We start from the raw sequence: 22,658 nt of genomic DNA on the forward strand, positions 1-22,658 counted from the left end.
TGGGTTTTTATTCACCCACCTCCACACCCCACCAGTCCTGTCAACCAGTGATATGGCTCTGATTTACCTGCTTTCAGAGTGTCCAGCCCCGTTACCTTCCTTTATGATAAGACACACAAATCAGTGTGGCGACAGGCTCAGATGTCGGCCTCGGCTAGTAGCGGGAGTTTGGTGTGCAGAATCATACGGTTGAAACTTCTCAACAAAACCGTCAGAGAAGTCTGACGGATGATCATGGGACAAAGGCATGTTTTTCAGCTGGAGGTCCGAAACTAGGAGAACTAACAAGAATGGAGAAACCCAATGAGCTGATGAAAGCTGTGGTGGGACGGCACAACTGTGCTGTGAATGGACCAGAGTGGGGAGATTCTGATAGAGCTCATAGTAATGACAGTATGGAGGTAAGCCAAGGTAGTGAGGAATGAGGGAGAAAAGAGTAAATAACTTTGCTGGGGCCAGTGCAAAGAAAATCAGGAGCAGTGGAGGGTATGGGAGAGGAATAGAGGAGAGAGCTGAGGAAGTTTGGTGAGGAGAGAGGAATTTCTTCCATGAGTCGGGTGAAATTGACAACTGTATCAAGAAACCAGATTGGGGATATACACATGGCTACGTTTTTGAAAGATGGAACTTTGTTGATTGTTGGCACAAGTGGAGAAGCGAGAGAGCAGGCTGACAGCATGAGAGAAATAGAGCTGTTTAAAGTGGCAAGTGCAAGCTGTATTGAAAGAGCGAGTGAGTGGAGTAAGGGAGTGATTTGGTGGGGGCCAGTCGGAGTCACGACGGAGGAAGTTAAATCAAACTTGGAGGAATTCTGAAAGGTGCTTGGGGGTTGCAGGTAACTCTAGAAGGAGCGAGGGAAGATAGTGAGTTTGTTGTGCTGGATTTTTTTAGGAGCAAGTCCTCCCAAAGAAAGTGACTCTAAGCTTCTTGAGTTACAGCGTAAGGGAGTACGTACCAAAGCCAATGAGCTGTTACAAATGTCAAAGGTTCCGTCATACAGCCATGAAATGTAAAAGCAGAAGAGGATGTACCAGATGTGGTGAAGATCATGAGTATGGGCAATGTAATCTGGAACAACCAAAATGTTGTAATTGTGGTGGCAATCACAGTGTGGCTTATAGGGGATGTGAAGTGATGAAAAGGGAAATGGGAATACAGCAGGTAAGAGCTCACAGAAAGGTCACGTATGCAGAGGCTGTGAAGATGGTGAGTCAGAGGAGGAACTGAAGAAAGAAACAGAGCAGGAAAACAACCCACACAAGATTCTGACCAGGCAAATGAGGGAAGAGTGCCAGTCACTTTCATAGCAGGAGTAGTAAATGCTACAATGGAAGTTAAAGCCAAAACGGAGAGAGTACGGTTAGTCGTGAAGGCGGCAGGTCATCGTCTAGATATCAGCGGGCTGAGATGGAAGGAGGTGAGGAACGATCTCGGAATTCAACCAAGCCAGCAGCAATCACGGGTTGGAGAGTACTAATAATGGTCCTCCTGCTACAATGGAATGCTAGAAGTTTGTCGGATCACGGACAGGTATTAAAAGAGGATGTAGATGATTTATCCAGTAAACCAGATGTCATTTGTGCACAGGAAACACTTGGTAAGTCTGCCCCAGGCATTTGCGATGTGTTAAGCCTGCGTTCGAACCACATGCGGGTGTTTATCCCCGTGACCCTGGCAAAGTATCTTCGCTCCTCTCACCATTTCCAGGGAACTGCCAGGGATGTGACAACTAAACATCTCCGGAGACCCGACAACGGCGTATAAAAGACTCACCACCATAAGTGTGAATCTATGGAAGCCTGGTGACTGTTTGTTCTTTTTTTTTGTCCTTCTTGACTGACACTTTGGGGTTTTGTGGATTTTTTTGTCAGTGAACTGGACTGAACTGTCTTTGGAAAAACTTACTTGTTTTGACTTTTGTTTGTGGGATGCCAGGAAATCCCGAAGTGGATATTTGTGTTATTTAATGAACTGAACTGAACATTTGGAACTGGACTTGAGTATGAAGAATTTTGTGTTTTAGGCTGGACCACAACAGTGGGGCCAGCCGTATAAACGCAAATGTCCGTGACCGACTGAGTGAGTGATAAAGTTACAACACTGGTCGGCCATCAAGTGTTTTTTCTTCAGTACATAGAATCTAGACTGGATCATAAGAAACCAGTGAAGTTTAACAGTGTGTGACTCCCTCTAGTGGATGTTGTGGAGTATTCTGTTGTCTTTGCTCCAAAGGTTTTTGTACAGAGTTCTGGTGTTTCCTTTCACTGTGGGCTGCAGAGCACAGTAGTACACAGCAGAGTCAGTCACTTTAGCTGAGATGATCTCCAGATGAAACGCCTTCTTGTCCTGTCTAAAAGAAAATCCTCCTACTTTCTCTGAATAATCTGCGATGAGAAACTTTGGAGATGAACTGGACTTCTGTTGATACCAGTAGAGGTTTTGTACAGAGGCTGAATAGTTACAGGAGAGAGTCACAGTGTCTCCTTCCAAAGCCATCATTACATCTTTAAATGGTTTCACTAAATCCTCAGAGGATCCTGAAAAGAACAAAGATATATTTCACCATGACACTTGTGTTTCTACAATGATGAAATGTATTTAAACTGAAATGTGTAGTAAGTGGTTGATGAATTCAAAGAACCTCTTCTACATCTTTTGAGTACTTACCAGTATGAAAGGAGAGTGTCATCATCCAAACTAAAACCAGCAGCATTATCTTCACTTGTACTGAATGAACAATAGAGAGAACACAGCAGCTCTTCAGCTCCAAAATGAAGCCTTTCATATTCAGTTGTGTAGCTCCTCCTCTTGCTGTGCTCTGTTTCCATTCATGATGATGGAAGCTTTAGAAATGACAGTGATGCTGCAGTCATCATCATCCAAGAAGAATGATGTAAAAGTCTCAGTGAACAGTTCACATTCAGATGTTGTAAACTTTTCTTGTGCTGCATTATCTAACATACCTGTTCGAGTGGAGAGAAACAGAGAAAATCCAGAAAAATGCAATGACAGCATGTTGAATACAGGTAATGTTTGTGGTTTGTGTATTGAACTCTGCTGAATATGGAAGTTCCTCTCTCTTCTATAGGTCAGTAACAGCTCAGCTCCTCCCTGAATCTTCATGTCTCTCATAGATCTGTATTTTCCTGTTAACAGACTGGTAGCAGCAGTTTGTTTCAGCTGGAGACGGAACATGTTTTTCAGTCATCTTTTCAGACAGGAACTTACAGAAAGGAAATTTAAAGGATGGATCACCTTTTCAGGGTTTGCAACCACAAGAAGAACCAACCTCATTCTTCTAAAGCAGAGATGTCACTGTACAACATTAGTCTGCTGATAATCAATGAAAGCTCAATGTCACAGGTCTTATCCAGTTGAAAAGCAGAGTTCTTCAGTTTGATGGACAGTATACAACACTTCATTTGAACTGACTGAAAGAGTTTTGGGATCAAATAAAAGGAAAACAGGTTTTGACTCCATCAGCTGTACAAGCTTTTGAAACACCAGCACTTTTCAATCAAACATCTTAAGGTTTGTTGCGTAACAAAACAGTGGAAATTGATATTGTCTTTCAGTAATATCATCGAAAAGCATCATGGAGCTTAATAAGAGGACCTAGGACTGATCCCTGTGGTACACCACAAGAAAGTTCCTCCCCTGAAAAAAAGCCACAGAGAAACTTGTATCACAAAGATTAAATAACAGCAACCAAGAGCTGAGTCTATGATACCATCCACTATACAGAAGATTGAATTCAAATTGTGCAGTCAGTCAAAAACAATCCCCAATGAATGAGGAATAAAGTCAATCAATATCCAACATCTGCTCCAGCCGATCCAGCCCAGAAAGACTTTTAGTCTCAGTAGTCATCCTTAGGTCATTAACATTCACAAAGGCTGTTGTCGTTGCTGTGCTTGTTGAGTGGAGACATAAGGTTTCGTTAGTGGATGCTCCTCAGCAGTTATCAGCGTCTTTACATAAATAAGTAGATTAGTCATTAACTAAACTGTTCTCAGTGGATGTCTCTGTTCTCCCTTCCCTTTTCTTTTTGTTCCAAAAATGTACTCGCTGCCCATCAAATGAACAGCAAACACACATACAAAAAAACATAAAAACTCAACACCAACACCACCCCCCTCCAAAAAAAACAATGTATTGTATCCGATAAAACATGAAGATAAATAAATCAATAGCAGTAAACAAACTCCCAGAACACAGAAGGAAAAACAAGGACAAAAACAACCAACCAAACAATGAAATGATTTAATACAATGTGTTCAACATACACACCATACCTGATGTTTTCATAAGGAACACAGGAGAACGTCTCATTAAACCACATTGATGCAGATGGGGCATCACGAACTGTCCAACACAGTGCAACACATTTAATGGCTGCCATTATCACCATTCTTTGGAATGTCTTGATGGTATTAGTAAGGGCTGTAAGCTTTATCCCATAAAGGAAACAAACAGTTCCAAAAGTATTTTCTCTTTGATTATTGTGGTCAAGGTTTCCACAACATTTTTCCTAGAAGAAAACAAATGAATACAATTCAAGAACATATCCATAAAATGTCCTACTTCTAATTTACATCTTGGACATACTTGGGGATTCTTTGAGTTCATGAAGTGGAGGCTCTCTGGTGTCACGTATACTCTATGAATCAGATTATATTGTAATTTCCTATGTTTAATTTTTAAATTAATTAATCATCCCTCTATTTTTCTATACAAGTTCATTTCCTCAAGGCCAATTAGACTCATCAGGTTGGTATAAATATGGAAGATCAGCTCCTTCAACAATGATTTATCAACTACCAAGTCCTCCAGTAGTGATGAAAGCTGAGAGTAAAATGATTCTAGACTGGATCATAAGAAAAAACACTGAAGTTTAACAGTGTGTGACTCCCTCTAGTGGATGTTGTGGAGTATTCTGTTGTCTTTGCTCCAAAGGTTTTTGTACAGAGTTCTGGTGTTTCCTGTCAGTGTGGGCTGCAGAGCATAGTAGTACACAGAAGAGTCAGACAGCTGAAGCTTCTGGATCTTCAGAGGAACTGATGTCTTGTTGAGTGTAGCATTAAATCTGTCTTTTGGGAACTCTGCAGGAACTCTTATTTTTAGGTAAGAGTAACAGTGCAGTTTTTTAAACTGTACTCTTCATTCCTCACAGTAACTCCACAGCTAACACTCGAAAGGATGTCTTCATGGCTCCAGACTTTTGCTGAATCCAGATGTCACCCTGCAGTCGAATGGTGACAGAAGCCTTGCAGGTTTTGTGTGAATGTACAGCCTCTTGCAGCATAGTCCATCTCTTATACGGCAGACCGTTTAAGGGATGGACAAATCTCAAAGGTAACTAAGAGTATTAGCAAAACTGCATCACAGCAACATCTGGTGAGGAGATAGACAGACAGCCGTCTGATAAAATCTGTATTTTCTGCTGTGATCAGATATCTCCACATTTAAACTGATGGATCACAGAGACAGTTAGAGAGGACCACAGGTCGTCTTCTTCACTTCCCTGTCACACAGCTCCGACCCTCACTGAGCCGCTACAGCTTTGTTTAGTAAAGTCTCAGTTTAGTTTAGTTTTAGTTTAGTTTTCCCCGAACAACTGAAACACTGACCTGCGCTTTAACATCTACACACTGAGACACTTTAAAGCCTACACAGTGAAACACTGAGATGCTTTAACGTTTACACACTGAGACGCTTTAACGTTTACACACTGAGACGCTTTAACGTTTACACTGAGACGCTTTAACGTTTACACACTGATATTGCTTTAATGTTTACATGCTGAGATGCTTTAATGTTTACATGCTGAGATGCTTTAATGTTTACATGCTGAGATGCTTTAATGTTTACACACTGAGACGCTTTAACATTTACACACTGAAACACAGACGTGTTAACGTTTACACACTGAGACGCTTTAACATCTACACACTGAGACGCTTTAACAGGTACTTCTGGGTCACAAACACAGATCCAAAGAGTCTAAAGTCAAACACTGTAATAATTTTTGATGATTGCTGGGGACACTATCTGTCTGAGATTGGATTGAGACTGACTTTCACTGCCTTTTTTACTTAACTTGATGCTTTGATGCTAAGTCATCACACGCCACAGATGATGATTTCACTTTTGATCATTTTCATGTTTGATTATGTTTCATTTTCAGTATTTTTAATTTGCTTGCTAAGTTTGTTAACTTTGTTTCATTTAATGCATATTTTTTGATTTCTTTTTGATTACGTTCATTTTTTCCAGTAAAAATGACAGTAAAAACAACACTGAAATGTACAACACTTCTTCATGTCACAATAATTCGTTCGGTTATTAAAGACACAAGGCTGAATGATTATTTTTAATGTATGTTTTGCATTGAATTATGAAATGCTAAATGCATACATAAAAAGTAAGTACAAATAACAATGTGCATTGTGTGTCACATTTTTTCTCTGTTTTGTTTTTTCCTCATATTGATCACCATGGCAACAGATGCTGGCCCCAAGTAGGTTAACGTCAGAGGATCAGAAAAAAAAAACCTGTCACTAGCCCGACTACTGACCAATCAGATCACTGGATAAAAGAGTTGATAATAAAGTGACAAATAATAAAGAGCAATAGATATTTTTCTAGATCAGTAGAATCGTTTTGCTGTTGCGGAGTTTCCATGAGTCCGCTCTGGTTTTAAAACAGAGCTTCTGACAAACAGAGGGAGAGTTTACCACGATAATTAAATAAGCAATCGGGATCATAGCTGCATTTTAAATGCGAAAAAAGTATTTGATTCCCGACAGGATTCCTGACAGTGTCGATGCTTTTACACTTTGACTCCATCACTGCAGCTCAGAACAACATGAGGAGACTTTGTGATCATAATTGTAAATAAAAACTAAACCTTCAGTTGTCTTCTATTAGCAAAATAATCCGCACACTCTTACATAGTTCCCAGGATTATAAAGGCAGCCTTTGATTGTCAGATTGACCTGTCTGATGTTACTTTAAGCTTTTTTTTAAAAAAATTTGCATCAGATATGCAGAACATCATTAGACAAAAAAGCAAAAATAGCCCTGTAAAGACATAAACAATAATTCCTTCATTTCAATATTAGGAAATGATTCCCAGTTCCAGTGTCTGCAGCTTTCTTCTGCTCTGATCATGTTCGTTACATTCGCCTGGTCCAATAAAACTTTCTGCTGTGACTGGATGAAACAGTGTCACTGGTTCAGCTCGTGTCATACCGACCCCTTCACTCGTGGTTCAGATGAAGACTCGCGTGGACCAGTAAACCCAGAGTTTACAGGGGCCGCTGGGAGCCAGCTTTAGGACCCCGGTTATACTCAGGATCCCAGGTTTTCGTCAGGACTCGGCGAAGCTGGTAACGCAGATCCTCTCCCTCCTCTAAAACGGATCCCGCATCAGTTCGCTGACACCTACTGGGCGTGGGCCTTTTAACTCTTAGCACAACGCAGCTCATTGGTCAGCAGACTCAGGTGGCCCGTATCCGTCCAATCACAGGCCTTAATGTTACGTCGCCGCCGAAGCTGCTGTCCAGCAGGAAGACTGGCCTCGGTTTATTTCCTGTCGGTGTAAACACCGTCGTTGACGCGTTTTTATCGAAGTCAAGTCTTAATTCATCCGTGAATCACCTTCTTCCGTCTCCAGCCGCTGCCGGAAAACCGCTAACGGTCACCTGTGGTTCGTGCGTGAGACAGACGGAGGGGAAGCCAAGAGGACAGCTGGCCGCTGACGTTAGCCGTAACCCCGGGGCTCGGTGCCGGTGACCGTCAGAGGTGAGCCCTGTTAGCGTTAGCGTTAGCATTAGCATTCCCCCAGACGTTAGCTCAGAGAACCGGCGGAGCTGGCGGCTCATACAGCTGTTCTGACCCGAAATACACCGCCGGAGAGCCGGGCTGACAGGTGACAACACCCGCTTTTGTTAGCAGGTAACCGGGTCTGCTTTCTGACTGAAGACACACCGAAATGCTACAATCTGACGATTTAATGCGTTTGTGTTTAACGGAAAACCTACACATGCCACAGCAACATGACTAAATACCGTAAAAACTGTGAGAAATGTCTGGTAAATTCGGCATATGTCTCGTCCACTAAATATTATTTCATTTCAGTAGAAAAGTGTAAAATGTCCAAACAGCCATCTGCCTCTGCTTGCTTTAGTGCGATTACCGTGGAGATAACAGGTGGGTCCTCATGCTCATGTCTGAATCATTGAATTGGATGTTTGCAGAACTGAGTGGCTGCTGTTTCAGTCATTTCATGTAAAACGGCATTAAACTGACAGACTTCTGGCTTGAGTTCAGCCTGGCAGTATTGCATGGACGAAGAAAGCAACTCAGTCAGCTGGATCCTGTGTGATCAGGTCTCTGTGAGCCGAAAGAGCAGCTGAAGTTCTGTAGAAACACACATGTTAATCTGCCGTAGAGAGGGGAAAAACTCAGCTGCTGCCGGGATTCATTTACTTCCATGTCTGCACACCACTGCCGATATAACTTAAATTCAGTCGAATGGTAGTTTTCCGTGCAGCTGCTGCTCCAAGTGCTCTACAGGGGGGGAAGTGAGGTATACATAACAGAGGGAAAATAGAGCAGAAACACCAGAAACGGCAATGCGATGGAGATGAATACGTAAAAGCAGTTATAATCACACACAAACATCTATTAAATGTCAAACTGAACTAGTATGACAAGTCTTGAGGTGGCATTTAAAATGGGGTGCAGCTTCTCAGAAGAGCAAGTAAGCCGTTCCAGACTTTAGGTGAATAAATACTGAATGTAATCTCTGGTGATTTAGAATAAGCTCTCAGGTGGTTCCCTGTGACCTGAGAGTTCTGCTGGGCTCAGACCATTAAGCGTTTCGTGCACCAGGATGAGAATCTTAAATGACGGGGACTCATTTTAATCTGAGTCGTTGGTGCATGTTATCGCTCCTCCTGTTCACACTGGCTTAGCAATGATCTCTTCATGACTTGACACACACCATAAACCATAAAACAATTCAACAGTCTGAGTTACAGAAATCTTCCAAAGTTTATGATCATCTTACTGCAATATTCCCTCATTCTGTTTCCTCGGACAGTGTTTTCTTTCTTTGGTATTTGGACCGGGCTGTCCACATACTTATGTATACTGCATTTCCGAGCACAAAACTTTAGGGGTTGTCTGAAACCACGAGTCTCTGTGATTCATTGCTCTGTAAGTTTATGTTACTGAACAAAAACTACAGAGAAACTTTCCACCATTAAACAAATGGAAAGTTCTTTGTGGCAAAAAAGCATAAAATTAAATCACTTTTATTTCTGCCATGTTACTAACTGACGAGTTGACAGTAAATAAGAGAGAGAAACGCAGATGCATCAGAGGTCCCCAGCTGTTTTGGTTCTTGCTGGGCCTCTAAACTCCTAAACCACAGGGCCCCCAATTAATTGAAAAACAGTTGAGGATTATTTCAGGAAAAACAGTAAGAACCCAGAACATATCAGAGCCTCAGAGTTGATGTTTGTTGCTGCCGTCCTCAGTTGGTTCTTGCATGGGCGAGTGAGCGTCAGCCATGAGCATGGAGCTGGACGCCCTGGCCGTGGTCAACCAGCTGAGGGACCTGGCCGCCGACCCCATGAATCGCAGGGCCATCGTCCACGACCAAGGCTGTCTGCCGGGACTCATCCTGTTTCTGGACCACCCAAACCCTCAGGTTGTCTACTCTGCCCTACTGGTGAGCTGCATTAATCTTACATTGTTAGTTTACACTGACTGTTTTGGTGCTGTGACATCCAGTCGGTCACATTGACCCTCCCGCAGAAGCTGTCGGGATGCTGACTTATATTTCAAGACAAAAAGCCAGGTGTGGTGCAGCTGGTTCTTTTTGCACTGAGCCTGTTGATAACTGTGACTGCTTGATACTACAGGCGATCCGTTACCTGGCAGAGTGTCGAGCCAACCAGGAGAAGCTGAAGGGGGAGTTGGGGATGATGTTGAGCCTCCAGAACGTCGTGCAGAAGTGAGTCTCTGATGTTCACCTGGACAGGACTCAGATTTATTTAATACATAAATTTGAACTTGCACTTATAATTGTATATCATATTTTTATCAAATTGAATTTGTATTTCTTAGGCCAAATTTTTAAAGGACTGCAGCTAACAATTAATGTCACTGTTGCAAATGAACCAATTTTGCATGATCAAAATATTTTAATAAAATCTGCAAAGTTACTGAACAAAAGAAAAAAAACCAAAACTTGCATAATAGTGAATTAATACAAAATGTATCCCAGACACAATTATTGGCCCCTTTTGATGAATTGTAAATTAGTTCCTCAAACAAAATAAAAAACAAATAAGACTCAAGTGTGCTTAATTTTCGGTGTTCACATGACCTGAATTGACCTATAATTGATGCTTTTGCTGCATAAAAAGGGGCTGATTGTTTCCAAGAGAGCTGTGTGAGAGCATCAGAAATGCTGTTATCAGAAAACAGAACAGTTTCCAAAGGCTACCAGGCGACAGCCAAAGATCCTGAAATCCCCGTTTCAACAGCTCGTAACGTTTTCAAGAAGCTTCACAGTCATAAAACAGTTCCAGACGCTTCCAGGACGTGGTGCTGAGAAGAAACTCAGTGAGAGAAGTCTGTGACGGTTGATGCAGATTGTGGAAAAAACACCACACAAGACATCTAAAGAGCTTCAGACTGACCTGGTCTGATACGGGCGGTGGTTTCAGCCCGTATCAGACAGACACCACACGCTAAACCAAGTAGGGCTCCATGGACCAAGGCCAAGGAGGACACCACTATCGAAAGAAAGTCACAAAAAGGCAAAACTAGTGTTTGCAGAAACTTTCCTAGATAAGCCAGAGTCTTTCTGGGATAATGTTCTGTGGACAGATGAAACCAGAGTACAGCTCTTTGAGAATAAAGTGCATCAGTTTGTTCATAAGTGACGAAATGAAGCCCATGAGGAAAAGAGCAGCCTGCCTACAGTAAAACATGGAGGAGCTTCTATCAGGCTGTGGAGCTGCTTTGCTGCCTCTGGTGCTGGAGGCATTGAACGTGTCAAAAGAACGATGGAAACAGAAGATTACCAGGGCATTTTAGAGAAAAATGTGTCACCCAGCGTCAGAAAACTAGGTTTGAGGTGAAGGTCTCGGGTCTTCCAGCAGGACAACGACCCAAAGGACACGTCCAGCAGCACAAAAGAATGGTTGAAGAGGTGGGCTGTTTTAAACTGGCCAGCAATGGGTCCTGAACCTAAATCCCATTGAAAACCTTTGGAGAGAGCTGAAATCTGCCGTTGAAAAAAGGACTCCTGCAAACTTAAGAGAGCCTGAATGCACAGCAGTGGAAGAGCGACAGAAACTGCCAGCAGACAGGTGCTAGAAGCTTCTAGATGGCTACAAGAAACACTGTCATTGGGCTGTCATTGTTTCCAAAGGTTCTGCAACCAAATATTAGTGAAGGCTGCCAATAATTGTGTCTGAGTACATTTTGTGTATGCATACTATTATGAAAGTTTCTTTTTTGTTTTTGTTTTTTTTGTATTTTATTTTGTTTGGAAAAGCAGAAAATCCTCACAGTGGAGAAACTTTCTCTGGAGTACAGGTGGTGTTTTTCACTGATCAGTGACTCATGACGATCTACCAGCAGACTTCAGTTTGTAGACCAAAAGACTCCAGTCTACTGCAAAAACAGTGTCTAAAGTATCGTGAGACTGGGGTTCGGACGTACCTCATGCTTCCGGGATCAGACATCAGTTGTCAGTTCTCCGGAGACATTTTTCAGGTTTGAAATTGGCAGTGTTGTTCTGTGGTGATGCTTTCATTTGTTCTTTGCTCCAAACTAAAGTAGAAGAGCAGAAGAGCTCTTCTTTAGTCCTTCGGCTGCAGATAAAACTGTTGACACAAGGATGAAAGAAAAGCATTAAAGTGCAAAAAAAACCCAAAAACCCATAACTGTGGCATTCAATGTCAACGGAGAGGGTCCAGATGCTCTGATGCAGAAGTTTAATTAGCTGACCACTAAGATGTAATCCGTTTCACGGCAACATATATGCACTTTGCTGACCTGAGTTGACATTTATTGTAATGGCAATATAGTTATCAGGAACTTGACTCGGGTGGTTCATAATGAAACAGGACAGGAAAATATTCAGCAAACCATACTGGTTGTACTTTGCCTTTCTCTCTGCGGAGGCCAGCTGCCACACACAGTCGATTCATTCAGAGTTTCATCTTGTTGCGTCGTCCAGATCGACCACTCCCGGAGAGACGAAGCTGCTGGCGTCAGAGATCTACGAGCTCCTGCAGGCGTCCAGCAGCGCTGACTCTGAGCCGGCTGAGGAGGCTGTCAGCAGCCGCCGTAAAGCCCAGTTCTTCCTGGGCTCCAGCAACAAGAGAGCCAAGACCGTCATCCTCCACATCGACGGCCTGGACGACTCGGTGAGCTCGAAGCCCTGAGTGACGACATTTATTCATTTGTTCATTCATCATCAGTGAATGCATGTACACAAGTGTGCTGGTATTGATCAGGGCTTTGTCCTGGTTATGTGTCCTGGTAAACACCTGATCCAGGTTTCTGACAATTCTCTGCCATGTTTGCAGGTGCGTCCTCAACTCAGGTTATGTAGTAGTTAGTGAGTAATAGAAGAAATGTGATGGTAATCGATGCTATGAAGATCAAGCTGCTGAAAGGGAGTGTCTGATTTGGTGAAGTAGATCATGCAATGTGCTGTGGTTCTTGTTTTCCATCACTGGTGATCAGACTGAGAAGCCAAATCCAGCAGAATAATAAATGCAGCAGAGTTCAGACGGCCAGAAATCAAACTGTCATTCTCCGTTGTTCAGGTAACACAGTCCCTGAAGAAATAAGACACCTGCACACAGACCATCAGAAACCTGGATACTGATCATGTAAACACGGAGATGAATAACCAGGCTTCTCTGTTTTCAATGGAAACGGCATATTATGAATATGATCAAAACCAGGATAGGACTCAAAATTGGGATCCTAATGTGCATGTAAACGCATCCAGTGTGATACTCTGTGAAAGTTACAGGCTGAGGAATTAAAGAAACAAAACACAAAGCAACCAGGACCAGCAGAGACAGTCAGAGGCCTCAGGTGTTACTGAACATGCTGATTACATCCTGCTGACAAGATGGGACGCTCTGTTTTAGATCAGCAGTGTTAACAGAGTCCAAACTGATTAGACTTAGAATGTCTCTGGTTTCAAACAGCCTGCAGTGCAAAACCTTTTGGCCCACTTCATCTCCAAATCAATGTCGACATCACACAAGGACGTGAAGCTTATTCGCTTTGTTCACTCCAGTTTACCAGAGCTGCTGGTGACTGGTAAATGGCGGAATACTGCAGAGGAAATTGGGCTGCATTGTAAAGACTAATGAAATAAAAATGCTCAGGAGTTTAGGATTAAACGTTGTGACGACCTCAAGACTCAAATGTCTGATCCAAAAAAACAAAACATCCGACTGTAATTTGTCTTCGTCCTCCTCCCGGTCAGAGTCGGAGGAGTCTGTGTGAGGAGGCTCTGCTGAAGATCAGAGGAGTGATCAGCTTCACCTTTCAGATGGCCGTGAAGAGATGCATCGTCCGGATCCGATCGGACCTGAAGGCCGAGGTGAGACAAGATGCACCACAGCAGGTGTAAAGTGTATGCTTCACAGCAGACTCTGCCACTCTTCTTCATCTACACTCTGAGTTGTGCAATGCTGTCCTGAAAACGGGACGTTAACGTCAGATGTCACTTTAACTGTGCTGATATCCTTATTTATGCATGGTGCATAACATGGTCCCAAAAAGTTACCAAAGTTTGATCTTCAAATTTCTTTTTTCATCTGATCAGCAGCTCAAACTACAAGTGTTGATTTCATATAGAAGTTTTAAAGCAGAAAATGATGAAAGGACTCTGATACTCATGTATTGTTAGGTTGTTATGGATAATATATAATGAACTCATGTCACGATGTAGTGAAAAAATGTAGATGTAGTAACTTTAGCCGTAAGATAAATGTTGTGGTGGACAAAAAGTACGACACTTGACTCTGACATCTAACGGAAGAAAGTGTTCTCCACAAAACTTTCTCCACAAACTCAAACAGTACTTGAATAAAAGTACTGCTGTAAAACTTTTAACACTGTCAGAGTTCCCAGGAATCCTGGAAAACCTGAAATTCTTAAATAGTTGAAGACAAGTCTTAAAAATGACTAAATAAACAAATGTCCCGGAAAAATTTGGATATTTCTGAACAAATTATGCTGAGGCTGCTGTGATGGCAACTTAAAGCCATGCTGCTTTATTTCTGGCATTTTACAGACCACGTTATTATTAATGAAGGCAACAGAACAACTGATAGATGAATTGATAGCGTGAACAATCCTCAGTAAGTGACAGAAAGTGCTCTTCTCTTCAGGCTCTGGCGTCTGCAATCGCCTCCACTCAGGTGATGAAGGCTCAGCAGGTGGTGAAAGGAGAAGATGGAGACGAGGTCAGTTTCAGTTTTGATTTTACCGCTCTTTGCTGAAATCACTTCAACATGTTTAACGGCCACAGGCCACACTTCGATTGTCCTAAGTCACTGAGAAGTAGCTTCACTGATTGTAGTCTGTTAGAAACCAGTTATTTAAAAGAGCTGAGCTAATCCTTCACATCAGGAGGGGGCAGCAGAGTCAAAGTGACCCTGAACCAGAGCTGCAGCAAGAATAAGACAGGCTACAGATTCAACCTTTGGTTTATCTTAAATGACTTTTAAGGCCATCAACTCATGATTTCTAAATAACAACCCACAGAAGGTACAGTTTTTATTAGTAATTAAAAACCCCATTTACCCTTTAGAAGTAAAAAGAAGAGCTTATGTTTTTTTCAAGACTGACATATAAGCTTTTATCAGATTCCTAAATACTCACTCGGAGTCCATTTGACGGCAGAATCATCTTTATTAGACTCACAAAAGAAGTAGAGTTGATTTCATTAAATCATTACAGGAGTGTTTCAACATTTAGGTAAATCGTTGTCTTTCTGTCTGAGTTCAGTGGTCAGGTTGACCCCACTCTCATGTTTATACAGTAAATATGACGTCACAGCCAGCGCCTGCTCAACTTAGCTTATAGATAGCTCTGTAGATTACTGGTTAGCATGTTAGATCCTGTTTCTTTAATCCAAAAAAGGATGTAAAAGTGCAAAAAACGAAGAAGCGTAAAACAACAGGTTGTAGTTTTATAGTGGTTTTATAGTTCTTTATGGCACTACAGGGTTGCCAGGTACCCAGCCTATTTCCTAAAATGTTGAGTTAATTAAATATAAAATGGAAAGAAAAGCAGACCCAAAACGTTGCCCTGTGGGACTCCAGATGCAGTAAATCTAGGTTCAGGTCCAGTCCAGTTTATATCAGGATTGAAGCCAATTAGCAACCAGTCTCCTGAATCAAACAGATGTCAGCTTTCGCTGCATAATCTCATTATCCACAGTGTTAAATGCTTTCTGCAGGTCAACAATAACAACATTGAACCTTTATCTGTAGCGTGTTTTCCCTTTTGGTGTCTCCAGGTTTTTATCCCGTTTACAGAGGACGGGTCGGTGGAGGTGGAGCAGAACGTGGACCTGCCGGACTACCTGCCAGAGGACGAAAGTCCATCTCAGGAGCCTGACAAGGCGGTGAGCCAGGTGGGATCCGGCCAGGATGGGACCAGCTGGCTCAATGCAGCCGCCAACTTCCTGTCCCGCTCCTTCTACTGGTGACCCCACGGGGCCACCTCCTCCTCCTCCCCCCTTCGTTAAACCTCCCGCCTCCTCTAAGAACCAAAACCTACCAGCTGCCAAATCTCAGCGCTGTCAGTGTCAGCCAGAAACAAAAACTGAGACAGAACTTCCAACAGTGAGTTTAAAAACAGAGCCGTGATCTGTCGCCGTGCAGCAGCCGTCACTATAACGTCGCGATGAAAATTCACCGCCGTTACAGTCGAGAGAGAGAGGAGCTGATCTCTCCAGAACAACGGGATTGTGGTTTTAATGGTTCTGTTGGGGATCTGTGGTGTCGTTCTCTCTGTAAACGGGTTCATATGTTACAAACCAAATTGTCTTAACAGACAGGAAGTGTCCTGCAGGGACATGAACAGACACCCACGAGTTAGAATACATAGGCGTGACCAGGACGCCCCTCTCGCCTCCTTTTACCTTTTTATTATTTATTTGACCAACAGACTGAGTGACTTTTCTTCACTTTTCTTCCTTTAATTTGACGTGTTTGAAAGGACGAGCAGCGTCAGAGTTCAGTCTGCTGTGCCTTCATTTTCTCTGATCCACAGACGTCCTGCTTCTTCACGTAAAACTGAGGCTGCATCTAACTGCTGTTCCTATTATTTATTATTATTTCAGGAATGGGCTGATCGCTTAGTCTTTAAGATATCAAAAATGATGACAAATGCCAAACAGATTTAAGAAGAGGAGTCCAAGTTGATGTTTAATGCTACACCGGTGTCAAAGCCACATAATCAGTGGATACAGAAAATAGAATCTTAAAATCTTAAACTTAAAATCCTCATCTCTTAATAACAAGCTGTTTTGGAGTGGCTCCTTTACTGCTGAGTTAAAAAACGGTGATTAAACTGTTTAAACTGAATTACAAATATGTTTGAAACTATTCTAAAGGACGCCTGCCAAACAATCAGCTTTTACAGTTGCCTCAGGTTCTGATTTTTTTTTTTCTCGTCTGTTTTAATGCAAACCACATGTCCATCAGTTCATTTAAGGAGTCGTTGATGTGAAGTGAAGTGACCTCACTTATGTTCCATGATTAGAGCTCTTCTCAGGAAAGTGCAGACTGTTTGATCCATCGGGTTTCCGTCCAAATGTGGCTCGGGTTTTAACTGAATTTAAAAGAAAATACCAAAGTGAAACCAGAGTAAAGTCTCGTTTCCTCCCTCCTGCTGTGTGAATCTGAGCTGACTGCTTGGTTGAGGTAAACTACAATACAGCGCATTGCTGCCACGCCAGGAAAAGAAAAATGGATCAGCGTGACATTACAACGTGAAAGTTTATTGTTATAACAGGATGCTTTCGCATCACTGTGACGCACAAACTTATCGAGCCAGAACAAACTTCTCGTTTTATCGATCCACTGTTTTTCTCCTTATAGCATGAAACGTTTCACGTTATACCTTCTCAATCACTACCTGTGATTAGTCCTGAGGTTGTGAACTGGCACAGTCTCATCCACCGTGCTCAATAACAGCTGAATCGGACCAAGTCTCAGCCCGAGCATGAAGTAGACCTTGATCAAATCGTCTAAATGAGCCATATTTCTCAATTAATCCGTTCTCTGCACAGCGTTTCCTCATTCAAAAATGAGTCGTGACAATATAGGCCAAGTTATCAGGGTGTAACATGGACGGTTTCCTGTTATAGCGAAGTAGATAGTTTATGGGTGTAACTAGAAAGTCTCATGTGAAGATGTGATAAGTTTGTATGTCGTAATAACGTGATGAACTTCCTGTTACGACCATAAACTTTTCCGGTTATGACGTGATTCTGATCTGCCTTTCTTTTTCTGGCGTGGCAGCAGTACGCTGCTGTAATAAACAGCTGGTGGAGCTGAATCTCCAGTCGCTGCCATTAATCCACCACAGAAGAAGAGGACACGGCGAGACAAGGTCGTTAAAAAGCTCGGACGATGGAGAACCGCGTGGAGAACATGAAGGAGTTGAGTTTAGGTCGGGTGCTTCACGTCCGTCAGCGTTTATTCACTCAGTCTGGTTCACGGTGGGTTTTACCCTCACAGCTACTCTTACACCTCAGACAACACAACACCGAACACGTCCTACTGAGATTTAGAATTTTGAAAGATTTCCGGTGCAAATTGAAAATGTGCCTAGAAACATGTGGATGGAAACTTGCAGATGTCTTCCTCACTCTCCTGTCAGGTTGGAGAGATTACACCTCATCATTCTTATTGGGGCATGGCCTCAGGTGGCCTCATGCTCTGCACACCTTCTACCTGAGCAGATGTCTAATCATCAAAGATCAATAAACACACCTGTAAAGGTTAATCAGCTAGAAACTTCCAGAGAGGAGGATTCCTGCTTCTCTGCCTCAGATCCTTGGAAGCTGAATCCCTTTTGTCTGGGACTCAGTTCATCACTTGAGCTCCCGGTAAAGGATTGTGGGTATTTGTCCTCATTTTTGACTAATTAAGTGTAAAATGAAAATCACGGTTAGTTGCAGCCTTCCTGTAATGTTACTGCATTTCTGCATTGATGTGTTGACGGTGTGTTGGTGTTAAAATGTAGCAGATTGAACGGACAGTGACCTGCAGAGAGGTCAGAGACTCGGAGAGGTCACAGGTTTGATTCCTCTGTCCACGGTTCGTCTGTCTGATCGTTCAGAGCTTGTGAGGCTTCTGGACCCGTCATCCTGTTTACACCAGCACCCCCGTATGAATGCCTTTAAACTGAACTTTTATTTTGACACTTCCTGTGGACGCTCAGACGCTGAACTCTGCCTCAAATCCAACCGTGTTGGTATTTTTTGGAGCAATGTTACCTAAGTTTTATTTTATCTTCCTTCTTTTTGGTGATGTCTAACAGCCAGAGGGTTGATGGGAATCAGTTTTGTGACCATTTTGCACAGTTGAATCTGAGGTTGATGTTTTTAAGTAGGGTAGAAATCTGCGTTTTGCACACTGGACCATGAAACTAAAACAGTACAAGGTTTTTGAATTCAGTTTAACAACCAGATCACAGACGGCCTCAAAGATGCTTAAAGATCTGAGTGATCACTTTTCTGAACAAAAGTCTGAACAAAAACGGAACGTTAGGAGCTGCAGACACACAGTATTAAATGCGGGATTCAACGGACAGCAATGTGTTATTAACCATGCATTTATTGAATTTTTTAAACATTTTTAAAAAGATGGAGCTCACACTCCCTTTACTCTTCCCCCTTCTGGTGTTAATTACTGATTAGACAAACAGAAATCAAGGCTTTTGTGAAAACTGTTGATTATTTCCAAAAGGAAAAAGAAACTGACTGACAGTTCATTTAATTCCCAGTAGACGTGAATCACATGATGAGTGCTGAAAATCAAGAAGAATCAAAAGAAAATCAGGTTTCCTGCAAAGTTTTTATTTGTATTTTATTTCCAGCTGCGTTTGCTCCGAGGTGAAATGACCTTTAATGACCTTGTACAGATTTTAACTCTCCGGATATGATGCTGCTGTTTTCCTTCTGTGAGTTTGTGTGGTCGTGTACCTGCCAGGTGTGCTCATAGCTCCGCCTACACCGCTCACTGTCCAATCACATTCAGAGTAGCCTGTTGTCAGATGTTAGCATGATGCTTGAGTCGAACTGCAGTACTGGCACGAGTGTACGACGACTGTTGGAACACGAGCAAACATTATGAATAAAATGAGGGAGACAGAACCATGTTTAAACATCAGACGTGTTGAATATCTTTCCCTCTTCCTTCTTCCTCATAAAACCTTTGCTGAGCTGATTTTATTTTTATTTTATTTTTTTTTCTCTTTTTTTAGCATCTTAAAACCCGCTTTGTCTGCTCGCTGGCAGTCGTCCTCTTCCTGCCTGTCAGTCAGTGGAACATCACGAAACCATCAGGAGAAATGTGCGTCATTCGAACAAAGCGTCGACCCGTTTCTCTATAGCTCGGCTACTGTTCAAAAACTCTGCAGGGCATCACTAACATTTCTTACATTAAACTAGTGAAAACCACGGAAGGTAGCGACGCAGTGGATATCCTGACGAACCGCAGTCTTCTGGTCTCTCCAGCTCAGCGTTTTTCACAGACCCCCAGGCTGCTTCCCTTGGTTTTGGCGTCAGGATGAGACTTTCTTCAGCTGCATTCTTCAGCCGTCTGGGCTTGCCCTCTCTCTTCATCACGTTGCATGACACTATTAATTCTAGTCCGTAGGGCAGATGACTATCAGTGTCTGTGGGGGATGCTTTTCACTTGTATACGCTCTGGACCGCGCTTCCTCTCAGCGCGAGCTGTTAAAAGTCTCCCGCAGGTTAAACTGGGCTAACTGGACACCACAGGGCTGAGTGACTGGCTCCAGTAAACGCACCGCACATGGACATGTAGAAACTAGTTCTTATTGCAACATTCAGATTCCAAACTCTGGTCCCGGTCTGCAGTGCTCTTTGTAAAAGCTGTAGCTCTACCTTTTTTTAACAGAGAAAATCCAAACACTTTGACTTCGACATCACTGGAACTGCCGTAACACACTCGTAACTCTGGCTTGGAAATTGAGAGCATGAGAGCTGGATCTGAGAAGAAGCCCTTTAAACATCTGCTGTTGCTAATATTTCTAGTCTTCGAATACAAAACGCAGCCACTTTTTCTGTAATTTCCAAGAGACAAATCATCTAATATTAAGGACATGTTGGATACGTGTGTTTTTTCCCAGAAGCTTTTTGTGCTGTTACATTATTAAAAGTCCTCATTCAATCATTTTCAAAATGAATGACGTTTGTTCCATTGCTTTGAACTCTTCTGTAGCTGCGTGAGCTCCACCGGCATCTTTCTGCATTTTCTTTCTTCCACTCTGGTTTTATTTCAGTCAGGTAACTCAGATTTATTCTTTGTTTTATTTTTCCTGAAATCTCGATTTCTTTCTTAAGTTATTTTCTGAAATCTGCCGACGCTGGTTCACATTTTGCATGTCGTCATCCTCGGTGTGCTGCTGTACCAACAGTCTGTTCTCTAATGATGAGTCCTAAAAGCTGCATCAGAGAATGACATGTCATCAATGTTCAGGTTCGTCCCCGATGCTCGGTGATACTCATTAGACTTTCAGCTGAGATTCAGTCTGACTCACGATTCGGCGATAGATGATTCAGGATGTTTGTTTTTTTCTTTCACAATCCGACTCAGTGACCAGAGTTGCATAATAGATAGAGAGAAAGAAATTGACAAAAGATACACAAGTACAGACAAACTGGGAAAGACATAATGCCACAACAATGGTAACACATACTGGAGCCCAGGACCTGCAAAGCCACTAATTCTATATGATACAGTATATTACTGCAGGCAACCAATTAGCCATAAATGATGTACGGAACTAGTAAAAGACACAATAAATAGGAAATAAAACCTTTCAAATGAACAATGTCAAATAGAATACATTCAAATGGAGACCTTACAAATGACAACATTGAAAACAGTTTATATCTCAGGAAACAGAGAGTGTCACATGTCGTTCGGAAGGTTGACAGACACGTTGTCTTTCTGCAGGCTTTAAAAAAACCCTGCAGAAACCCTTTCACATTAAACAGGAAGTCAAGCCATTTTCAATCGACATGTTTTGACTATTACACGAAATATCGTGATGCGAATTCCGTCATTCCAAACAAAAAGCAAGATTTAAACGGTCAGTTCGCTCAAATTACACTAAACATATACAAATTTTTGTTTAATAGCAGAACACATAAACTAAAGGATCTGTCCTAAGCGCGTCTGCCATCGAGATGGATCATTAAACTCCAGCTATGAATTAAATGTCAGCAGCTCTGCCCAGAAAATGAAGGAAACCTCCTCGGGGTAGAGTGAGACTTAGCTTGATTGATATGAAACTTGGTTGGAATTTTCTAAATCACAGTTTCAAGCCAGGTTGATAATTCTGTTTAAAAACTGTAATTTTACGAGGGTGTCAACACTTCCTTTACAGTTCAGGCCAGACGATCGAAAAAAGGAAGGTGCTCGACATTACGGGTCCAAATCTTTCACTCAATGTGTGATTTTTGAGCTGTCCCCAGACAAAAGTTGCTGTTGGTCATGTACTCAAATCGGCAGTCTGATCGACATCCGGATTCAGAACTATTAGGACCAAAGACTCTCAACCGGCAAATATGGATACGGCCCGAAATGACGCAGAACACGCGGTCCAGTGCGGTGCTGCGGGTGTCACCAATGAGCGAGTTGAACACCAAAAAACTGGGCCAGAGCTGCGGTCAAGCCTGGTTTTTCAGAGTCGACACGTCTTTGCCTGCGTTATTTTTTTTTCCGTTTCCATCATCAAACATTCCTCGCACCGTTGACGGCCTCGAGACTGATGTCATAGTTTTACGCAGATTAAGAGCGAGATTCTATCCGAACATCTCTCCCAGTGCGAAGGAGCCTGTAGCAGTATGTGAACTACTACTGGTCTTCATGGCACCGCCCAGTGTGTAATCTGTCTCTGTTTACCAGGACTCCTTGGAAATGTGCCCAGTTTCATGAGTTTTTGAGAGGAGTTGTTGAACTCTTCAGTCAAAGTGACGGAAAAAGAAGGAACCCAACCACAAGGGGAAGTGTGGACAGACCTGCGGGGATGAGTTTTAGTTTCAGAGTCTAGAAAGAGAAGGATCAGAGTCCGCGTAAGAAATAACTCCAGTAATATTCAGTAGTAGGCTTTATTTTCCTGCAGCTCCGGGCACTAACCGTTTTTGTTTTCCATGAGGCTCTTTGAGCAGCCAGCGCTTGCTCTGACCCTGCTCCTAAACCCCACAGAAGCTGAACGGAGGTTTTTGTTTGGGACTGAAAGCAGAGCTGAGTGAGTTTCAGACAGAGAAAGAGCTGAGCTCAGGATAAGCTGCTGCGTTGTTGATGCCTGAATGCAGCCTGTCACTG

General features: G+C 42.5%; 1 protein-coding gene across 1 annotated transcript; it reads left to right on the forward strand.

Moving 5' to 3' along the window:
* Positions 1-7,510: 7,510 nt before the first annotated feature.
* On the forward strand, positions 7,511-20,507 carry LOC120799918 (armadillo repeat-containing protein 1-like). Its single transcript, XM_040145438.1, has 7 exons — positions 7,511-7,806; positions 9,549-9,742; positions 9,936-10,027; positions 12,269-12,458; positions 13,541-13,657; positions 14,451-14,525; positions 15,584-20,507. Exons 2-7 carry the CDS (start codon positions 9,581-9,583, stop codon positions 15,773-15,775), a joined length of 828 nt encoding a protein of 275 aa, XP_040001372.1. The 5' UTR covers positions 7,511-7,806; positions 9,549-9,580; the 3' UTR covers positions 15,776-20,507.
* Positions 20,508-22,658: the final 2,151 nt, after the last annotated feature.

This window comes from Xiphias gladius, chromosome 15 (assembly GCF_016859285.1).
Source record: "Xiphias gladius isolate SHS-SW01 ecotype Sanya breed wild chromosome 15, ASM1685928v1, whole genome shotgun sequence".
In the NCBI taxonomy this organism is placed as follows: Eukaryota; Metazoa; Chordata; class Actinopteri; order Istiophoriformes; family Xiphiidae; genus Xiphias; species Xiphias gladius.

Excerpts from the sequence above, each read along its gene's own strand:
- LOC120799918 (XM_040145438.1), top strand. The coding sequence starts at position 9,581 with ATGAGCATGGAGCTGGACGCCCTGGCCGTGGTCAACCAGCTGAGGGAC. Across the intron at positions 10,028-12,268 it reads CTCCAGAACGTCGTGCAGAA|ATCGACCACTCCCGGAGAGA; the intron begins GTGAGTCTCTGA and ends TGCGTCGTCCAG. Across the intron at positions 13,658-14,450 it reads GATCGGACCTGAAGGCCGAG|GCTCTGGCGTCTGCAATCGC; the intron begins GTGAGACAAGAT and ends TCTTCTCTTCAG.